General features: G+C 40.2%; 2 protein-coding genes across 3 annotated transcripts in view; one reads left to right on the top strand and one right to left on the bottom strand.

Annotated features, from left to right (window-relative positions):
* Positions 1-3,707: 3,707 nt before the first annotated feature.
* Positions 3,708-18,179, top strand: ABITRAM (actin binding transcription modulator). Of its 2 annotated transcripts, none has more exons than XM_062608971.1 (6): positions 3,708-3,830; positions 3,913-3,964; positions 6,726-6,855; positions 7,578-7,654; positions 7,729-7,798; positions 18,107-18,179. In XM_062608971.1, exons 1-6 carry the CDS (start codon positions 3,776-3,778, stop codon positions 18,158-18,160), a joined length of 438 nt encoding a protein of 145 aa, XP_062464955.1. In that variant the 5' UTR covers positions 3,708-3,775; the 3' UTR covers positions 18,161-18,179. The 2 variants fall into 2 exon arrangements, with proteins under 2 accessions (XP_062464955.1, XP_062464954.1); XM_062608970.1 differs by lacking the exon at positions 18,107-18,179 and adding an exon at positions 7,867-8,161.
* Positions 8,025-21,032, bottom strand: part of CTNNAL1 (catenin alpha like 1) — a 54,679-nt gene continuing 41,671 nt past the window's right edge. The window contains exons 10-19 of the mRNA XM_062608961.1: positions 20,900-20,992; positions 20,444-20,594; positions 15,416-15,453; positions 13,089-13,139; positions 12,838-12,992; positions 12,063-12,111; positions 10,860-10,916; positions 10,601-10,720; positions 9,531-9,614; positions 8,025-9,409 (exon numbers count right to left, since the gene is read on the bottom strand). Coding sequence (XP_062464945.1) covers positions 9,248-9,409; positions 9,531-9,614; positions 10,601-10,720; positions 10,860-10,916; positions 12,063-12,111; positions 12,838-12,992; positions 13,089-13,139; positions 15,416-15,453; positions 20,444-20,594; positions 20,900-20,992 — 960 coding nt within the window. The 3' untranslated portion in view covers positions 8,025-9,247. The remainder of the gene's footprint in view (positions 9,410-9,530; positions 9,615-10,600; positions 10,721-10,859; positions 10,917-12,062; positions 12,112-12,837; positions 12,993-13,088; positions 13,140-15,415; positions 15,454-20,443; positions 20,595-20,899; positions 20,993-21,032) is intronic.

Genomic DNA, 21,032 nt, shown 5'->3' on the forward strand with positions numbered 1-21,032 from the left:
GAAAGCTGTACTTGGTAAAACATGCTGAAGGTGCCAAAGCTATTAAAGGAGTATTGGCTGCAGGGTTAAGGTTTGTGTTGTGGTTCAGCTTTTAGTAAATTTATTTACTGTATGTAATTATATTTTTTTATTTCAGGGTTTTGTTGGTTTAAAGTAGTAAAATGACTGATTTTATTTTAGCACAATCAAAATCAGTGGACACAAAACACAGTGAGCAGTGTAAAACGAGATGTAATGTGTAGTGTGTGTTTATATTGGTAGAAACTTATCTCTTCTGCATCCACTTAGTTTACACTGAGTGGCAGATGAGTCAACTCCATCCTTTTTGTGGTGGTTCTTCTCTCAGTAGCTTGTGGGATCTTTGTGTCTTATTCTAGCTGGTTTCTACTCCAAACAAAGTGTTTACTTTTTCCATCCCTTCTGATCAGCTATTAGACCATAAAAGCATAGCTCTGGCTCCAATATATGTGAATTCCATCAAAGAGACTTAAAGTAGTGCTGTATCCCACTTAATGCTGCCTGAAATGGCAAAGTTATATTAAAGTCTGATATCAAGGGGAGGAGTGCTACAGGCTGAGACAGTCATTTACTACAACAGGTTCCTTAACTAAAGCATTGATTTACTTTGGGAAGTAGCTTGAGCAGAGTAGGAGAGCTGATGATTTAAGTGTGATTGCACACAAACCTGTGCTTACAAAAAACAGTTATGGTCTTTGCAACAACTAAAGCTGAGAAATCCAAAATAAGAAAATTGCTTTGGGAGCATATATAGGGAAGCAGCATGTTAATTGTAAGCGCATACATAAGTATGTAGTTCAAGCTTAATGTTTTAATTACCCTGAAAGTAAGTGAAGGAAGGAGAAGGCTTAAAAAGGCAATGGCAAAATAAATAAATTCTGCATTTGCAGAGAGTATTGCCATGGTACAGTAGACCTTTGCTATGTTTCTGCAGAATCTCCTTGATCACCCATCTGGTGCTCTTTTTACTCTTATAGCAATAGTATTCTAATGTTTCTGAGGAAAATTAGTAGTAGCTGTATGATAAAAACGGAGATTGATCTATATATCTACCCATTGCTTCTCTGTCTTCTATGCTCTTAAACTGTTAGTTTGAACTCTGAAGAGAAAGTAACTTGTATTTTTTTTAGTCTACATTCTTATACTTATGCCCTTCTGCTATGTTAACTTCTTGACTGTTGCAGCTAAACTCTGTCTAAAACATACCTGTTGATATTCATCTTTCCTTTCCTACCTCTAGTGCTTGAATACCATAATCTTTGGCTTACCAAAAGCTGTTTTGTTTCAGATATGTACAGCACTGTTTTCTTCAGGAAAACAAGTAAGTTCAAACCAGCTACAGTGACCACCATGCTGACACACATACATACACAAAGCATGTCAAAAATGGAATTTTTCATACCTTGACTGCTTAGTTTTTCTGTACTGATCTCGCATCCTGGCAGTCCCACCTCATTCCAGATCTCTTAAAATGTGGCTGGTTTTCTTCTTGGAGGTCTCTTCCTGATGTCTCTTCATTGCAGATGAACGTGTTGCCCTTTGGAGTGGTCTGATTTGTGCCTGACCTGTCTAAATGAGTCTTGCCTTTGCTGGTGTCATGGTGCTGATCTCCCTTGGAGCTCATGTGCCTCAGTTTGTGCTCCAGTGCTGCTCCTCATGAGCAAGATATGTTCCTGGGCAAAAAAATAATCAGTGAGACTTTTCCCCCTCTTTCTTCCCAAACCTCTCGTCACAGTTCTGTTTTGCTGAGATGTAGTGTCTGAGGTGCAACCTCACTGCATCCTAATGGGTTTTGTAGGGTTTGGGCACTGTGTTTACGAGTGGTCTGGTAAACCCCCATAAATTGAGAGTGCTTTAACCTATGAATCATTTGCCTTCTGTCCCACACCTTCAGCTCTTTCAGATGTCAGGTATGCTCTGTCTCCTTGGTCATGAGTACTTCTTAGTACATCAGACTTCTGTTTGTGTGCTGGATATGACACAGCAAGAAGGCATGTGACCTAGGGTTGCACAAGAGATTTTAAGATAGATGATTAAATGATGGAGATAAATCTACTAATTTCAGTCAGTGTTTCACTGGGTTCCTGGCCAGCTTTTGATGTAATCAGCTGACACTGAAATATCTGCATATCAAAACACATTGCTAATGTAACAACATGACAAATTGCCTTTAGAGCTCAATAGCCTGGACACAAGCACATCAGTGATCTTCAGTCTTTGGAGAGAGTTCTGGGATGGACAGCTGTCCAGACTAAAATCTCCTGTAGGCTTGTGCCAGTGATATGACAGAAGTTTAGTTGTTTTGTGGTTTGGTTTTTGTTGTTTTTTTTTTTCCTTTGTCAGCCTTATAAAGTAGAATCTGCATCTGTTACAATGTACTTGTCATTGAAAATATTCCTGGTTTGGCAAACTGGTGGGGCAAAGCCTCTAGGCAGCTCTTTACTTTTATGCATCTCTTTTTCTGCAGCAGTGTGTCATGTGCCTTGCTGTCTCTGTTTTGTGTATCTCTCTGTTAATAGTGGTACAGACCTTAATTTTATATGCTGTTACAGCTGCCTTATCTAATCCCTGTGTTAGATGTTGGGAAATAGAGTAGGCAGATAGGGCTGGAATCAAAATTGGGTGGCTTTGGTTTTTTTTTGGTTTAGGGTTTTGTTTTTTGTTGTTTGTGTGTTTTTTGTGTGTGGTTTTTTTTTTTTCTTACCTGCTTTCCTAGTGGTTTTGGCATGTGCTTGTACAGAAACTGTGTCTGTAGTTAACTATGTGCAGTGAGAGCCAAACCAGAGGTGCCCAAGTTCTCACCTGCCTGGGCTCAACCTGTGGGGTTGAGGTTTCTTTGGCCCTTTGTGGACAAGGTGCTGGGAGTGATGCCGATTTTGTTGTGGGAATGCAGCTCAGTTTTGCTTGTATAAAATACGGTCAAGCTTAACATGGAATCCACAGAGGCTCTCCTCCTGCCTGAACTGAGTGACCAGAAACATTACAGTTTCCTGTGGATAAACTGGGTGATTGTTTGCCACAAACAGGAAACAAGATGTTTTCATGAAACATGTTTTTATCTAAAATACCTTTTTGGTACATATATGTGCACTGTAGTTATGACTGTATTGCTGTGTACTAGAGAAAATAAATCACTGAACCAAAGGCTGGGTTTGGAGTGTTTTCCTCGCTGGTTTAGTTCATAAGACCATAGACTCAGGTAGGTTGGGAAAGACCTTTAAGGTCATCAAGTCCAACTATGAGTGCAGGACTGCCTCAGCTACCACTGGACTATATCGATGAGGCCCTCATCTACAGTTTTGAACACTTCCAGGGGTGCTGCTTCTACCCTGTCCCTGGTCAGCTTGTTTCAATGCCTGAGCACTCTTTCTGTGAAGCTTTTTTTCCTAATATTCAATCTAAACCTCTGGCACAGCTTGTCCTATCAGAGACTACATCCTCCTTTCACATAGTTGTAAAGAGCAATAAGGTGCCCCCTGATCCTCCTTTTCTACAGACCAAATACACCCAGTTCTCTCAGCCGTTCCTCATCAGACTTGTGCTCCAGGCTCTTCACCTTACGGCCGGTTACATCTCTCACTTGCCTTCTCAGAATAAATATGTAAGCTGTTACTTCCTCACAGTAAACCGGGCTGCCCAGCGAAGAACGCTGCCATAGCGCCGCGCTCCCTCCATGGACACAGGTGCCGGGGCCTGGGCGGGGCCGGAACCGCCGCCATCGCAGCGGGGCGGGCTGAGGGCAAGCTAGGCGGGCGCCATGGCGGTGGCGCGGGGCGGTGCGGAGCGGTACTTTACGCGCTGGTACAAGCCAGGTACCGCCGGGCAGAGCTGGGGATCGGCCGGGAGGGACTGGACCGGAGCGGGGCGGTGACTGGTGTTTGTGCCCTGTTGCAGACGTGAAGGGGCGGCCGTGCGAGGACTTCTGCGTGCTGCAGCACTCCAACAGGCGAGTGTCGCTCCTGGGGGCTTGGGGTGCTTCGGCAGCCGCCCCGCCCGCTCCCCAGGACGGGTGTGCGCCTGCGGCCGGCACAGAGCCGCCGCGTTCTGGCGTTTCGGAAGCCTCCGTCTTTCTGTAGCGAATGAGTCGCCGCTTTCTTCCGCTCCGGGCCGTGCAGGCGGCGTACCGAGGGGCCGGGCCATCGCCAGCTTGCCCGCCCGCTGCTCCTCCTCTCGGCGCTTGGTGGGGAGCAGCCGGTGCTACTGCTTTTTGGCCGCGGGGTTGTTAAACCAAGGGGCATGGCTCCTGCCGGAACGCCTGGAGGAGCGGGGCAGGTGCGAAATACGGGAGTGCCTAGGTTTTTCTGGAAGAGGGGAGGGTGGGAGAGCGGCAGATCTTAGCCTTCCTGTATCTCTTTTCAGTTACGGCTCCAGTAAGAACAGAGGAGCTTGAACTGTCTCCCCACGCACCATGTTGCTCAGCAGATGTTTATAAAGGCCCCGGCAGTATTTGTAGTGTTGCACCCCCTCCTGCTGCGAGGTGCATCGTCTTCAGTCACAGACACGCAGCCTTTCAAGGGCTTCTCTGTAACAGCGTTTAGAAGTCGTGTGTGTAACTTGCTTTCTAGGAAACTAATTACCTCCGTTTGAACGTTCAGCTTTTTCTGTATGCATCTTAATTGCTTTTAATTACACGTTTGTGTGCCCCAGACAGTGAATGCAAGGTAGGAAATAAAGCATCAATCAGTTTCCACTCCGATGTAGCTGGATATCCAGTCATTTGGAGTATATCAACTCTGTACCTGGTGCAGGCTCTAACAACGTACCTGCCCTTCCCCAGCTCCTGCCCTGCTGCTGCTGCTGAAGCCTGTCATCAGTGCAGGGTGGGTGTTGAGTCCCTAAGGGAAGGACAGAACTTAACTACTGTCTGTGCAAAAACTGTCAGTGCCATTGCTCATGTGTTGAGGGACAATGAGGAGGTGTCAGTCATTCCCAGAGGATTTCTTGCTCCTGTTGAAGAATTTGGAGAATTGGGGTGTTCTTGGTACAGGGCAGAACTACCATTTGCTGTGGCCTTCAGAGCTGGGGCTTCTCTGTGGCTGCTTTATGCAGCTTGCTTTCTTGTTCTTTGGGAACAGAAACCCAACCTGGGAATAACAGGCCTGACAGCAGCAGCAAGAAAGGACACCCTCACATTTGCACTATGTACTCAATATGTCTCAGTTGTCCAATATAAACAACAGTTTAAATCCTGTTGATATGGGGGAAATAAAAATATAAACATTTGTTCAAATGTCTGTAAAGATTATTTTGTCAATTTGAATTCTGAAATATCAAGGCCCTTGGCTTCTACAACAGTTTAGCCAAATGCTCTATGAAGTATTTCACCATTATTAGATGTGGAGCTGTGGCTTAGTCTAAGCAGTGTAAAATTCTGTTGATTTTTTTTGTTTTGCCAGGTCTCAGCTCTAATAGGTGACAGCTCAAATAGGTGACAGCTCAAATAGGTGTTTTGTCATCTTAACCTGGGAAGGAGGCTAGGGTCAGGAAGAGGTAGTTGTTCTGGTCCCTTTGAGCTGCTGGGCATGCGGAAAGGATTCGTCAGGACCCAGCTCCCTCTTGTGGGGAAGCTGCGCAGCAAGAACTTGCAAAGAGGAATGCAAGGAGATGGATGCAGCATCCACAGGGAAAAAGACCTGGTTCTGTGCTGTGGTTTTCTCTACAGTTAGCGTTCTGTTAATTCTGCGCCTTGCTCTAGGTTTTAAACTCTTCTTAAACAGAATAGCTTCACCTCTGTTCGTTTACTGCCAAGTTCTGAGCTCTTCAGGTTTCTGCATTCAGCAAGGTTCTAGCCCAGGTATGAAGGTGGACTGAGTCTTTACAGCTGGGCTTGTTTCAACACCTCCAGTTTCATGACAAGAAACGACCCTGCTTTAGAAAAAGATAAAACACAAGCGGCAGGTTAACTAAAGCTCAGCTCGCCAAAGGATACATCTGCTGTAACTATTCACCACTAACAGTCTTTAGCTGTTCTGAGGAAACATTGCCTTGGGTTACATTTTCTGACAAAAGCATACTGTGCTTCACTTGATCATCTTCAGTGACTATCTACTTCAGCCATCAGCAGACAAGTGAATCAAGTATGCTCCTGTGTGGGATAACACAGGATAGAACAGCTTTAGCTGTTTTAAATAAAAAGCTGTGGTTCTGTTTAACAAAGAAGTGTACAGCTTTTGATGATCAAGTCTGGTATCATGGAATAAAGCACCTTCTGTGGGGTTGTGTTAGGTCAGAATGCAACTTTCATTTGGTTTGGTACAGTAGATGTTGAAGATGCCCTGAAGAGAGTGAGTCTGATTTGATCCTGTATATGACATTTTTGTAAGGGGGGAATTAAAATTTGTCTCCGGTCTACAGCCAAAAGTTATCCTTCATTCTCCTTTATTAGCTCAGATAAACTGTGTTCTGAGTTACCCTACATGAACCTCATGCTGTCCCCCTGACCTGTCTGTCCTTGCTTCCACTGCAGTAGGCTGAGCTATCAGCTAAACTTTCCTGCTAAACTGTAAAGGGAAGAGTATTGTGCTATAAGGAGTGAAGGCAGATAACAGCCTTCACAACACTTAAAGTCTGGCTAGGAGTTTGGAGTAGGAGCCCAGATGAAGCAGTATCATTTCAAATCCCACCAGCAGAGGCAGAGAATGGTGTGGAGCTTGCTTAGAGCATGGCTTCTGACAACTACAGCATAATAATTACATTTCCTTTTGCAGAATCTGTGTCATCACCTTGGCAGAAGCCCATCCTCTTCTTCAAAGTGGAAAAACAATTAAAAGCATTAATTACCAAATCAGTGCCAACTGTAGCAGACTCCAGAATAAAGTCTCTGGGAAGTCAAAAAGGGTATGGCTTTTTGGTTTGGTTAGTTTTCCTTTTAATCTCTCACACTGTCTGAAAATTTCTGTCCTGTCTAGGCTAGAAACTTGCCAAGCTACCTTTGCATTCTGTTCTAAAACAGCTCCTCCATGGATAAAGAATTTAGACTTTTTCCAGAGGTGCTTGCTTAACTGCTCCAACCAGGGCCCTACAGCACTCCTACAGCACAGGTAGCTTCCAGTGGGGCTGAAACCAAGGCTAACAGATGTGCTAATCATTTTTTTTCATAGTATACGAGGACACTTAAACATCACTGAGAAGATGAAATTTGTTTGCCACCAAAATGCTGAGGATTTGGAGACTACTGTTTTTCTCAAACAGACCTAGAGAGCAGATGGGCTAGTTCAGTGTTTCATGGTGGGCTTTCAAATATGTGTAGCTTAACCTGGTTATACTGAAATTAATGGTGGTGTTTTTCTCCTCTCTTCCCAGATTTTAATCCACAAGAAATTTAATTATGACTTAATTTGTAAGATCTTAACAAGCTTCTCTTTAATTTGTGTACATAACTATGTTGTGTCTTCCCTTCTACAAGGAAGCACAGCAGCGTAACTTGCAATGACTTGTTAACTATCACGCTGCCTTGCTTTGTTCTGAGCAGCTTACAAACTTCTGTGGCTGCTGGTAATCCTTTAATAAGACCCATGTAATTAGAAGTATGTATGTGTTTGTTTCATTTTCAAATGCAGGGAGCTCAGTTTTTAACAGAACTTGCCCCTCTGTGCAGGATATCTTCAACAGATGGCGAGGAATACACCATTTATAGGTAAAGTTTTTCTCTTTCTCTTCTTTCTTTGACCTACCTTGCGCTTCTACTGAATGTAAACTCTTTTTTTGTAGTTGTATACGAGGGCGACTGATAGAAGTGAATGAAAACATTCTTAGCAATCCCACTATTCTGCAAGAAAAGGTAAGACACTTTCTTGCTTTGCATTTTGCAACTTTTATTTCACTGCTAACTTCAGCATTGCTTTTTAGCCATCAACTGAGGGATACATCGCAGTGGTTCTACCCAAATTCGAAGAAAGCAAGAGTATAACTCAAGGACTTCTGACGCAGAAGGAGTACGAGGAAGTTCTGTTGAAACGTCTTAATTCTTCTTCATGAAATTATTAGTGACAGAGTTATCATCTGTATTTGATAGTAAATAAGCTACTTTTATTGTATGCTGTAACATTCATGATATTGAAAGGCCTAGTGCCTGTTTATAGAAGTGGAACTTAAATGCTTGATTCATACAAGAATAAACCAGTTCAAATAGTTTGTATTTTAAGATTTGCTTTCTTTTTCCTCTGAATTCTAGCACTACAAATTTTTAAATAAGCACAGGATATGTTGGAGAGTACTTATGTTCCACAGGCAGCTTTGTTTCTGCTCTGTGCAAGCATAATACATACAAAAAAATTATTACATGATTTAGCCATCACTTAATTTAGGTAAACTAATACAAGATGGAGTTTGACAAATGTGAACTGAAAATAAAAATGCAATGGAAGCCTATATACAAAGAGCATACAAACTAGAAAATACATATTTCACACCAGGTTGTATTTTCATGGTATCCTGAAGTCAAATAGTGCCCTTTGTATAGAAGTTTGCCATAATCAGTATCTACTTTCTTAAATTTTAAATGGCATAACTTAAAGTCTACATAATACTTCTGTAATTCTACATAAAATTCAAATTATGCTCAGGAAGTTTTAATAAAAAAGGAAACAACTGCCATCTACAAATAAAGAGAGTAAAAGAAAAAGGGTTTGAGGCAAGACTATTAATCACTTAGAAATACACTTTTGGAAACATGAATCATTTCAACAAGATTAAAATTCAGTGATGCAGCTATTGAAAGAGTTCTGGCTTTTTTATTTTTTCCTAGAACTACTTCATTGCAGGTGTAACTCACAACTAAGATAAGATTTCAGTGCTTTAGGCCACAGCCCTTCAGACTACATTCCTGATTCTGCTTTATCCAAATACATAGACTGAAATAGGCCAGAGATGAGTATACAGACTTCAACAGCAGTGTTACATATAGCATATGCAGCACAAGGTTCTTTATGTAAAATGTCTATTAGCAGCATCTTTGGGTTGAAACATCCATTAAGACATTCATAAGCATTAATTACAAAACCAGTATCAATAGTGAGCATAGGAAAGGCATTCACATTACAAAAATACACAGCAATTAGGCCAGTTGGTGTTGTAATTGCCAAGTAAAGGGACATCTATTAGATGTGACAAAGGTCAACAGTTTTAATTCAAATTAACCTGATTTGACTTTCCACAAATGAAAGCAATATTGAAAATTCACCAAGTGTTATTTTCAGATGGGTGTTCCTGCATTTCTAAGTGCTCCTAATTACTTGCTCTCTAAAAATGTCATGCTTGTTACATGGTTTTCTAAAGACTTGATGCCAAATGTTTCAGCTCTCCTTTCTGGTGTATGTGCATTTGTACCAATCCGTATTCTGTCTTCTCTCCATGGTGGAGCAGGTTTAAGGCAGCCATTTCCTGCTTTATTCTGCACAAATTAAAAAAAAATTAAAAAACTAAAAGATTTCTAAAGAAACAAAAACCAGCAACAACAAAAACCCCAAAACCCAAAATTGAAAACACTGCTGATTAGTTAACCAACTACTCACCTTTCTCAGCAATTTGCAGCAAAGTGGAAGAAGTTGGCATAACAGAGTCATCACGTTCCTTGTTTTCAGAATGCACGCATCAACCTAAACAAATAAGAGTAAGGCCACGCATTACTAGGCAATTTTTTTTAATGCATGAGATGATAATCTATTTCAAGCTTCAATAAGTAATATTTGTCCTTCATAAATCCCTTCTAATCAAAAGGCTTTGCCTACCCTTTTTGAATGTAAATAGTATGTGTAAGGCAACAGCATCCCTTCTGTTAACCCAAGACTTGAGCTAGGAAGTAGAAGGGAATGACACATCCCAGGAGAAGAAACTAATAATAATATTACATTAAACAGTAATGTAGGTGTCTTGGAGAGAAGCTGTTACCATCTAAGTATGATTAGTCACAATTCTTCATGTTTTTGCTTTATGTTTTGTGAGTTCTGTGATTTAGGAAGCCATGCATCATGTAAGCTTACCTTAGGAGTTACAGTAAAGGTTAGCTAAATCTTGGAGCATTTGAGTTTATGCCTCAAGTCTAACACACAGCACAGGTCACAAGTCTGGGCCCTTGACAAACATTAATTTGATAGCAAATTATCTGTAGTGATACATCACCCTGTATAAACAGACTGGGGCTCCCACTCAGTTTAGCTAGAGAGTGTAAACCAAACCAAGGAGTAGCCCTGAGGTGCTCAGTTTGGACCTGAGTGGCTCAGATGCTGTTGCCAGTTTCAGTCCCTGCTGCAAAATAGAAACATCTTTTCCATAGCTCATTAGAAACAAACGTCCAGGTGCACAGAAAATGGTCTTGCTCACATCGATCATACTGAAAAAGAAAACGCCACAAAACAGTAGCACCTGTGTTGAAGAAAACTCCCACCCGCGATAAGACAGTGTGGTATGCTTGCACAACAATGTAAAATTTTGTACTTATTAATTTTTATAATCCTCTGTCAATCCAGGAAGTTCACCTGTCATGGACTGTTTCATATTTTAGCAGGAACATAAATTAATAAGTTACTATATTTCAAAAGCACTTAGGTCTCACTTTCAGGAATATACATCTTTTTTAGCTCACCTTTGTAAATGTAGCACTTTTGCCCTGAACAGAAGCTTTAGCTGTCATCTGGAGCTGCTTGCACATAGAGATCAGTTTTTCAGCCTCCAACAGAAGCAAAGGTTTATCATCAACATGTACCTGAAATGTGTTTCAGGAAGACAAAACCACTGTATTAAAGACTCTGAGATTAACTTAATGGGAAGACAGCACAACCAGCTTTTAGGCAGTCTTACAAGTGCTGAAAGCTGAAAAGCTGGTTTTAGAGGCCATACCTCACCTGATCAGAAAAAGCATGAAGAGCTGAAGCAAGCTTTGTGCCCTCTGTAGCAAAAATCTGAAATGCAGAGAAAGCATGTTAACAAAATGAACCACAATAAAAGATGAGGCTCTTTTCCTTTGTTGTTTTAATAGCGTGCTATAAAGTAAAAAGGTAGCCCAAAACATCAGTAAGAGTTGTATACATTTATAGTTAACAACTCAGCAGTTTGTGGCGACTTCTGAAATAACAGGCTACACTACTAATTCTCCCTGATAAGTAAAGTATAAAGTCCTTTACATATTAAAAAAAAAAACAAAAACTGGCTTCCAATTATTTTTTGCACTGTAGCAGCTCACAGGAGTTTTGTGGATAGATGACACCTGCCATTTGCTTATTGTCTTGACAAAGGTAACCAGCCTCCTGTTAAATACAGGCATGTACTTTGGAAATATCATACCACATTCCTCCATTCGTGCCCTTTCCTTTGTATTCTTCAAACTTTTACATCTTCTTTCTTTCCCCTAACAATACTGCTGCTCAGACTAGGATGGAGTATCCATAAACACTATCAGGGACTGAGCTGTGACACAATGAGTATTACTAATGCATGGAAGTACACTATATTTGCTATAAAGCCAGTTTGCTATTCCTACTCCAAGCTGGAATCTCTCGGTTTAATGGAGACTGGAACACTGAAAAGCTAGCTAGCTGGAACACTGAAAAGCTAGCTTTCAGAAGTATGCATCAGAGTTAGGCTGCTTAAAATTTACAGATCTATAGTTGCCAGTCAATGCATGGCACACTGCACCTATGTGTAAGGAATCAGAGAGTAAGGTTCATGGAATCACAAAATGGTTTGGATTGGAAGTGACCTTAAAATTCCAAACCCCCCATCAGCAGGGACACCTCCCACTAGACCAAGTTACTCCAAGCCCCATCCAACCTGGCCCTGAACACTGCCAGGGATGGGGCAGCCACAACTTCTCTGGGCAACCTGTGCCAGTGCCCCACCACCCTCACAGTAAAGAACTTCTTCCTAATATCCTTACATGTCCGTGTAAAAAGTCCCTCTCTAATTTTTGCATAGCCCCCCCTCTAGGTATTGGAAGCTGCTCTAAGGTCTCCCTGGAGCCTTCTCCAAGCTGAACAACCCCAACACTCTCAGCCTGTCTTCCAGTGTGTTCTGCACTGAGTGCATAACTCCTGTTTTGTTAAAAATACCTCAGCTTGATGAAATAAATCTTGAGTAGTTTTCAGAAGTCCTTCTCCTCTGTGGGAAATAATGAAAGAGAATGTATGACATGTATAGACTGCAGATTATTTTGCCTACTACTTGCACAATTTATCTCTCTCATCCCATTCACTCTACTGAACTGTAAAGCATCACCCTTTTATAGGATACTATGCGCAACAATAACTTACTACAGGAACTGCATTTCAGAAATATAAACACCTCAGTGGCGAGGGCACTATTCAGGAACAAGCAGTGGTTCAGTTCTCATCAACTGAACAAGGACAGAAATCTGTATCTCTGGCATACTGGGATAGTAGGTATGAAAAAAATCCCAAATTCTTCTCTCTTCTTAAAAAAAACTATATTCTTCAAATAAAAGAGCTGTCGTTGCATGGGCAAGTTTCAGAAGAGCACCTTTCACTACAACAAAGATCAGTAATTCTATCTACCGATATATGCCTGTGCTTTAATTCCCTTAATTTTGAATGTATTTAAGAACATGTTCCTTAAAAAGTTTTCTGTGCCCAAGAGATACTTAAATAGTTGTTCTGCAACAAAACAGATGTTTAGCACTTAACCCCCCTTAAATTTATTATTAAACAGCTTAGAAATGTACAAGAACTTACAAAGCGTAAGGATAGAAATTACAGCTCCTTTCTGAATGTACCCCAATTATTACACTCTGAAAAATTAAACTTATTTCTCATAAACATTGTTACTGCTGCTCTTCCCACCAAAGCATGTTGTATACAGTGTAATTACCTGGTAAATAAATACATGGAGTAGGCCATACTTGACATGCCTTGTCCATGTTGCACAATCTCATTCTCCTGATCCTCCCATTTCTCTGTCTCAGAATCCACATCAGATGTGAGCAAATGCAATTCTAATCCAAGTTTTGCAATTTTTGCCTGTTCCTGTAAATGACAACCATATTTATGGCACTTGAAAATATATTCTTCAGACAAAATTAAAAAATTAAGTTTTTTTTTACTAAAATGATGGCATCTTACCTCAGTATCGAGTTTGACTGGCTTTAATGCTTTCAGATTTGCATTGTGCTTCTGTTTCAAATAAAAATAGTATTTTTAAATAAAATAAATTTGTAATCATTTTAGTAACAGATCATAAGAAGCAGTGCTATACTCAAGAGACAGACTTTGCAGGTGAGTTCCAGTGGCTCAGACAAACTTCCCAGTAGAATCTGACAACCTGTTCTAATCTGGCTGTCTTCCTGAAATGACGTGCAAACAGGGGCTGTGCCTACAGCTACCCCAAGGTTTTAATGAAAAATCTCTTCCACAGTTCTCAGACTCTACTTCCTCATTCAGAACCATCTCTTCTCCTTACCCTCTAAATCCTCAGTAATACTTAGGAGTAAATAAAGTCTTCATCAAGTACTACTGCACTGATCTTTCCATCAAAGATGATACTGATGTAACAGGGACTTGGAGGTTGACTAGTAGCAAGCTGATGTAGCATACAACCAATGTAAATGCTAGCGTGACCATGTAGCTTGTTATTCTGTGTCACTGTGTTGAACTGGCTGGAAACAAATACTGACACTTTGGTCCTTTTATGGGTCTCCTCCTTTCATTTAAGCCTTGAAATATCTGAAAGACCCATCTGGCTGCAAGCTAAATATTGGCTCGGACTAGACAATAATTAATGGTGCTGGTGTGAGCAGACTACCTGGTAAGGCAGAGCTTGCCCACTGAGTAACATATAATACACAGTAGTGCACGATTTGCTTCGGATCAATTTACATGTAGAAAGCAGTTTCTGGCTTTGCACAGTGACAGCACCAGCACACAGAGACAGCAAAAACTAACAGACATGGAAGCCACAGTCCACGTTCAGAACTGCTCTGGAGTGCAGAGGAATGGAAAGTACAAGCTGGCATCACAATTTGGAGAGGTGTGAGCTACTGCAGGAGGTTGGATGCTAAGAGCACAGGACTGAGATCCTTGTCTGACAACCTGGAAAGAGCTGCTATTCAGTAGTGGGAGTACTTGGGCAAATTAAGTGCAGTAATACCTGCAAGGGGAGAAAAAAAAACACTATTCAATGTGAACAGCATCAGAAATAAGATCCAGGTACCATCTCCACCTCTCACTTCAACAGTTTGAGCAAAAATAAAGTACCACTATTGAAGTTCCCACTGCATTCTGCTGCTCGCTTTAGCTTTCATGCTATTTGTCTTTTTCCATACCCAAATTTTTAGATATTCTGAATCTTATTAATATCTTCCCAGATTAGACACTGTAATTCTGCCTATGTATTAGAAATGCTGATCTTGTATCAAAAGATTTCGCAAAACGAAAAGCTTTTCTGTCCACAGATAACTAAAGAAATCCCAGGATGTTTCTCACATCTGTATCTTTTTCCATTCTGGTGTTCACTCACACACTGTTTGAATATGAAAATTGGTAAAAATCAGGTAAGAAGTTATTCTGCTTTTAAAATATGATTTGACACCTAATACTATAGAGAAAAACATACCTGTGCATTAAGCACATACATGAATGATCATTCCTGCTCTGTCCTCAACTATGACCCTCGTTACCAGCAGACAGCACAGTCACAATTACACAGAGGTAACAAAATATGTAACCTAGTTAGATGAACGGAAACACTGTGGCTCCTGTGCAGGAACAGCATAGGCATTAGCCAGGTACAGCAGACCTCTATGATGGCAGCAGGGAGAGAAGAGACAGTACTGGAAGTCACAGCACTGGGATGAGTGACAATTCCAAAGGTTAGTGCATCTGTTAGGCAGAGAAACTACTTCTTTGTGAAGGAATCTGTTGTTTTAAGGATGTAATCTATATTTCCTTTCCACTGTCAAACTGTGTATTAATCATAACTCCCCCAAATCTATGTATCTTGCAAAATTCAAAAGGTGGCAGCAACCTGCCGAACAACAAAGCAGAACTGCTTAAATCCTGGGAACAAAGTTAAAAACAAAGAATAAAATCAGATTACCACAACTTCTTTTCAGCATGTTACAGTGTATTCTTACTGTTTTCATTGTAACAATGCATTTTTTATTACATAGCATGACACTCAAGTACATGGTAAAACAAAGGTCGTATTAATGAACAGGAATTAAAGCTCATGTACAACCTAAGCATACAATGTAACTAGTTACCCTACTTTTCAGGGTGCTTGCTATTAATTTAATAAAAGTTGACAAAGTTTGATATTTTACTGTCAGCCATTCAGTCAAGATGCATTTCACTAAGACACTGCTATGTCCTCATCAAGGTGTGACACAGAAAGAAGTCAATTATTTAATAGCAGATACAAAGTAAATACAACAATTCCAAAAGCAACTTACCCCTGGTCTGGGCAGTGACAGGTAGACACGCTTCTCTCCTATGAAGAACACACACGTTTACAACATAATTTGTATGCAAATTTTAATCTATGGGATCACAGGGTTTTACTTCATCCTCCCTTAAGTCACAGTACTACAAAAGCCTATTACTTACCCGTAATTTCTCATCTTTAAATATTCCGGAGAATTCCCTCACTGTCTCGTGCTTCCAGAGAGAGACAAGCCAAGAACCCTGAGCTGCTCTGATTGTATCTCTCAGCAACTGGCAGTTAAGAAAGCCTCTCGGAATTTTTTTCCTCAGTTCGATTTCTAGTCCTCTGCATGAAATCCACAAGCGAGTGGGACTGAGTAACTATCGCTACATGCACTCATTTTGTTGCAAAGTACAGAACATACAGTGGTAATTCCACATAAGGCTTTTCCTGGCATGGGTTAGATGGTCTGAAGTCTGGAGTAGGCGATGCCTCTAGTGAGAAACCTAGGCAGGTTTTTTTCTAAGTAATGATAATAAAACTCTCATGTTGTACTGTGCTACATGTATCCTGTATGCACTGTACTTTATAAAGAAAAAGATTCTATAGCATTTTACACACATACTGAATTATTCCTTATATCCCCAGGAGCCACAGATATTCCAAGTCTGAGAAAAACAAATGGAGAGAAGAAAAACCCCAACCTTTTAGGTGTTACCTAAAAGTGGGTAAGAATTTATCAGCAAGAGGAAACAGTGCCTGGGCTAACAGCCTAGGATTAGAGCTCCAGTTACCAGAAAACTTAGTATCTCTGAAGACTTGCATTTACTAAAGTAGATTCAGGAGAGCAAAATCTGCTAAATAAAATAAAAATAAAATAAATAAAATCCCCTCAAAAGTTAGTGAAAAACAGATTTTTCACCAGCTGAAGAAACAAAGGGCTACTATAATGGATATCAGTATCAAGTTTGCATACGGATGACGCGTCTTGACAGACAGAAGGACAAGCAACATCCCCCTCCTACAACTGCTATTTCCTCCTCTTGTATGAGCTCCTAGAGAAATTCCAGTCTGAGCCCTCATAGGACGGTTCTCCTGTGCATTCATGAATTTTTTTAAGTGAGCTCTTTATCTCCTGGCACCACAGAAAAATCATGAGCTCCATGTCAAGGCAACTGACTCCCTAAAAAACGTATCTCAGTAATTAACAAGTGAACCTCAATCCTCTTGGGTCTTCCAGTTTTCCACTTTCCAGTAGCCCCAGTCATGCTTTTCCCTTCAAAGTGTCTCTATTTCAACTTCTAAATCTTGCTCTTGACCTCAGTTCTTATCAGGAAGCAGGATGGCTGCAGCCCTGCTTCACCCTTCTTTCTAGAACTCCTATTTCTAGATTCTGTTCTGTATTCCCTATTCACCAAATACGGCTCTCCCAAATCCTCAGGGTCATCGAACTCCTCTCAAAACAAGTGGGCAAAACAAGAGGAGGGCAAAAAAAAGCCAGTTACCTTCATACATAACTCTCTCACTCCTGGCCAAGCTACTAGGGAGCACTTGGGTGATTATTCACATTCTTCTCCAGCATGTCGAAACCAAGAAGTTAGGAAAAAAGAGACTGTCTGACAGCCAACAGATGGGATGGTACTTTCCTTAGGTGATTCATCTCAAAGTGCAAGAGCCTCAAAGTTAAGTATCTAACCTAAACCTTCCAGCTGACAGAAGTCGCTCTCGCAAGATGCACAGCACTCTCCTCAGCCCAGACCAGCCATGCAGAGATTCAATTGCCAACACTGTGCAGAATGGGCCTCCTCACTGTTTTAGATTAAGCAAGAGAAGGCAAACTCAACATCACTGTCCCATTCTGCATAGCACAGAGGCATTTTCAAAACTCAAATGAAGGTTACTGGGCTGTGGTGTGCTCACCAGCTTCCTCCAGTCCTACATGCATATGCACCCCTCTCCCCAAGCCAAGCCCATTTCAATTTGGGCATGATCTGGTGCAATTACATTAAAAATTCAGTAAAACGTTGCTTCATCTCCAAGCTAAATCTGGTGCTCCATCCATGTGAGATTTGAACCTCAGCATGAGAAATACCTAATTTGCTGATAGGAAATAAACACTGGATAAGGAGTTATGCAATTGCACATAACAATAAAGAAATCAGTATAAACAATGGGAATCTAGTATAATCAGAAAAATGTTTCTTTTATTTGATGTGTCCAGCACATTTAGTCACCACTCAATTTTTGCCTCTTAAACTGTATTCTGAACTCTCTAACAAAGCCAAACATTTATATTGGTAGTACAAAAATACAAGGTTTTAAACTGAGGAGAAAAAAATATATACCTTCTTATTTAATACTATCTTTTCTTACACACAATCACAATTCTACTAGAAATAAAGCACTTGTTACATTTTAGTCTGTAAAATAAAGACACTTTTACCAACGTTAACATTAAGATATGTATCATAGTTACGAGAAGAGGAAAATCTTACAAAATATTGTGAAACTTCACTGTGTTTGGAGACTAAAGTTTTGTGAATGCCACTCTTATAATCTCTTAGCAAACATGTATTGTAACTTATTTATTGGGTCATCAGTCATGTTTTCTAGAAGAAAAAGTGCTGAAAGTGGCAAGGTAGACTTAGGAGATTTCCTGGAAGCAAAAAGGTGGAAGTATTTAGGTGAGATTTTTGTCTTTTTCTTTTTTTGGGGCAAGAGTCACTCTGATGTCCAACAAGAGAACACAAGCAGGCAGAAAAGAATTAGCTGACAATACAGAAGAAGTCTTTGTAGAAGATGGGTGGACATAAGAGACCAAATTCTTTCTAAGGAGGTAACTGACAGTTAATACGAAACAATCCAGATTCAACAGGAAGTCCCTTACTAGGCTGGGACACGAGACAAGGAAAACATGATTTCTTAAGCATCGTTTTGGCAATACAAGACCTAATGCACCCAAGGCCATTTAAAGAACACAAACTGTCCTTGCTATCTATCTTACCAACAGTGGTATCAGAACACTTCATGCTGAAAGACAGACTGAGAAAACAAGAGACACTCACAAGAGCAGACTCATCTGGCTGTGCTAAACAGAAATCAGTCTTCACTGCAGCCAGGCCCACATACACTAACAGCCTCCAACATGCTCAGCAACACCTACCCATTCTCTTCTCTCTCCTTCAAGCAATGACACTGGGTTGCTTTGTGAAACAATGCTTTAAAGAAACTGTAAACTACCACTAGTGGAAAATGGCTGTTACCTGCTGTCAACAACCACAAGAGGAAAGAAAGTTACTAACTAGAGGAAAGGCTGGGAATCTGTCCCAGCATTCAAGAACTATTTGGTTGGAAACCAAGTACATGTTTTGCTGTGGCTGCATGATTCCCATCCTATTAAAGTGCAGTAATATATACATGTATATGCACACATGCACACACATATAAAAAGTTTCTCATTCAACCCTGCTAGACTATTGTATGAATATGAAAAAAATCACATAATTAATGGGCAGTCCTGCAAATTCCAAATTTATGATAATAAATTAATATTAGAGTAATACTATATTTTAATTTACATTATATAAAACATAATGCTATGTTTAAATTAAGTTAGTAGGTCCTTGGCTCCAAAAACAAACAAAAAACCCACTGAAAGTTAAAAGGCCCGTAAACAGGATCTCTGACTGCTACACATCTTTAGATGGCATTCCAGACCAATGTGGACAAACAAGCAGGATAACAACGATCATGTATTTCTCAAACACATCAAATTCCCACACACCTGCAATGCACACAGATACTGTAAACCCACTCAGAATTTCTATATATGTTTTCCTTTTACAGGTCTGCAGGCTCAGACACACATTCATCTAGCAACCAGCAAAACCAGTTTAAGATACTGCACCCCATGTCTGGTTGTTAAGTGCCCTCACAACAAAGCTGGCAGAAAAGAACTGCTTACAGAAAAAGCTGATTAAGCACACAAAATAAACTCTAAAAACAGAAAAAAGGTCTCACACTAACAGCAATATGAATATTGTATCATTGATGAAGTGTCATCTAACCTGAATAAGGATTTACTTTTTGTGTATCCTGGATACAAACCCGAAGTTCCTGTATTTAACTATATCTAAGCTTTTAGACCTGAGTGATTTTCTTAAAAATACAAGACATTCAGTATTATCATATATTACATTCTACCTGTATGCAATTACACTTTGAAGACTGAAACGAACACGTAGCCGCAATAAATATGACAGGCTACATAAAGACATCATCCAGAAAAAAATTATGTTAGATAAAAATGAAAAACAATACGGTTTCCATTTAAAAGTAAATTACCCTATGCTAAAAGTAAACACAGACTTATTTTCTTTTTAAGACTCCAAGGTTTTCTTCTACATGTTGTACAAATACCAGTAAACTTACCAACCAGAGAAAAAATCCCAAGAGTGTGCAGTCATCAGAGATTCCATCCACGAGAAAGGACAGCAGTTTAAAAATCAAATAACTACATTCACTACATTATGAAGTGAATACAAGGCAAGCTGACAGTACAGAATATATATATATAGCTTTTCCCCCAGAAATACAGGAAATGAATTAAAGATGTTACACAATTTAAGTTATATCTTCACTGCAATACACTGGTATACCCTAGACAAGCCGAAAGCTGGGATAAAAGCCCTACATCCCTAATATTTGGACACCGCTGGCAAAGAGCAGTGTGGAATACTTCTGTGTGTTTGGAACAATTCCACTTGATATTACTAATCACAGTCTAGGAAGTTAAACATACCTAATTTTACACAAATCAGACCTTTAAATTTTTAGCTGTTTTTCTTTGGAAAAAGAAAAATCCGAGAAGCACCCTAATTCAACACCTATACAAAACCAGTACATCTGTGTACGGCTACCTAGATTCCACACTGCCATACGGGATGTGGGACTGTCTATTGTGCTCTTAAGAAAACCATACTTCCTGAATCACACTTGCAATTCTTAGACTACATGTTCTGAAAACTGCTTTTCTATTTCTACATAGCATTCTTACCTCTTCTTCCTTCGAACACATCATTGATTTCTCTTAACAACATGGACATGTCACTCAATTGAGACTCCCAGGCCTCACAGAACACCTCGAGATTTTCTTTGGCAATCTTGCTAGATGGATGTAATGCCAGTGTTTCTGCAGCAGAAATTATCTGGACAGAGAACAAAATATTTGCTATTTTCAGTCCCAGTACAGTGTTGCACATGAATTCACAAATGCCTTCACAGGCAAACCACAAAATTAAACTGCTACTGTTATGTCTATAGTGTATTCATCTGACACCTGTAGGCTTGAGGATCTTCCTTGTGCATTCATTTAGCTACCACCCAAGATTAAAGTGTAATTCTTTCTCAGTACTGTTTTGAACAGTTCTACATCAGGTCTTCAAAAAATTCACACAAGTAATTTTTATTGATTTATGTCCAGTAGAAGCGTCCAGATAAAAGCTAAGCATACCTGTGGGCCAGTGACCTGAAAGGTATCTTCTGCATGTATGCATGTAATCTCGAGGGGCTCAGTTCCAGAAACATGCCTCAGTAAGCGACACATCTGAATATATTTCATAAATTAAAGAGAGAAAGGAATGGTT

The sequence above is a fragment of the Pezoporus occidentalis genome, unplaced genomic scaffold (genome assembly GCF_034315485.1).
Source record: "Pezoporus occidentalis ecotype Australia unplaced genomic scaffold, CSIRO_AGI_Poc_V1 ctg132, whole genome shotgun sequence".
Classification (NCBI taxonomy): domain Eukaryota; kingdom Metazoa; phylum Chordata; class Aves; order Psittaciformes; family Psittacidae; genus Pezoporus; species Pezoporus occidentalis.

Excerpts from the sequence above, each read along its gene's own strand:
- ABITRAM (XM_062608970.1), top strand. The coding sequence starts at position 3,776 with ATGGCGGTGGCGCGGGGCGGTGCGGAGCGGTACTTTACGCGCTGGTAC. Across the intron at positions 3,831-3,912 it reads TACGCGCTGGTACAAGCCAG|ACGTGAAGGGGCGGCCGTGC; the intron begins GTACCGCCGGGC and ends GCCCTGTTGCAG. Across the intron at positions 7,655-7,728 it reads GAGGAATACACCATTTATAG|TTGTATACGAGGGCGACTGA; the intron begins GTAAAGTTTTTC and ends CTTTTTTTGTAG.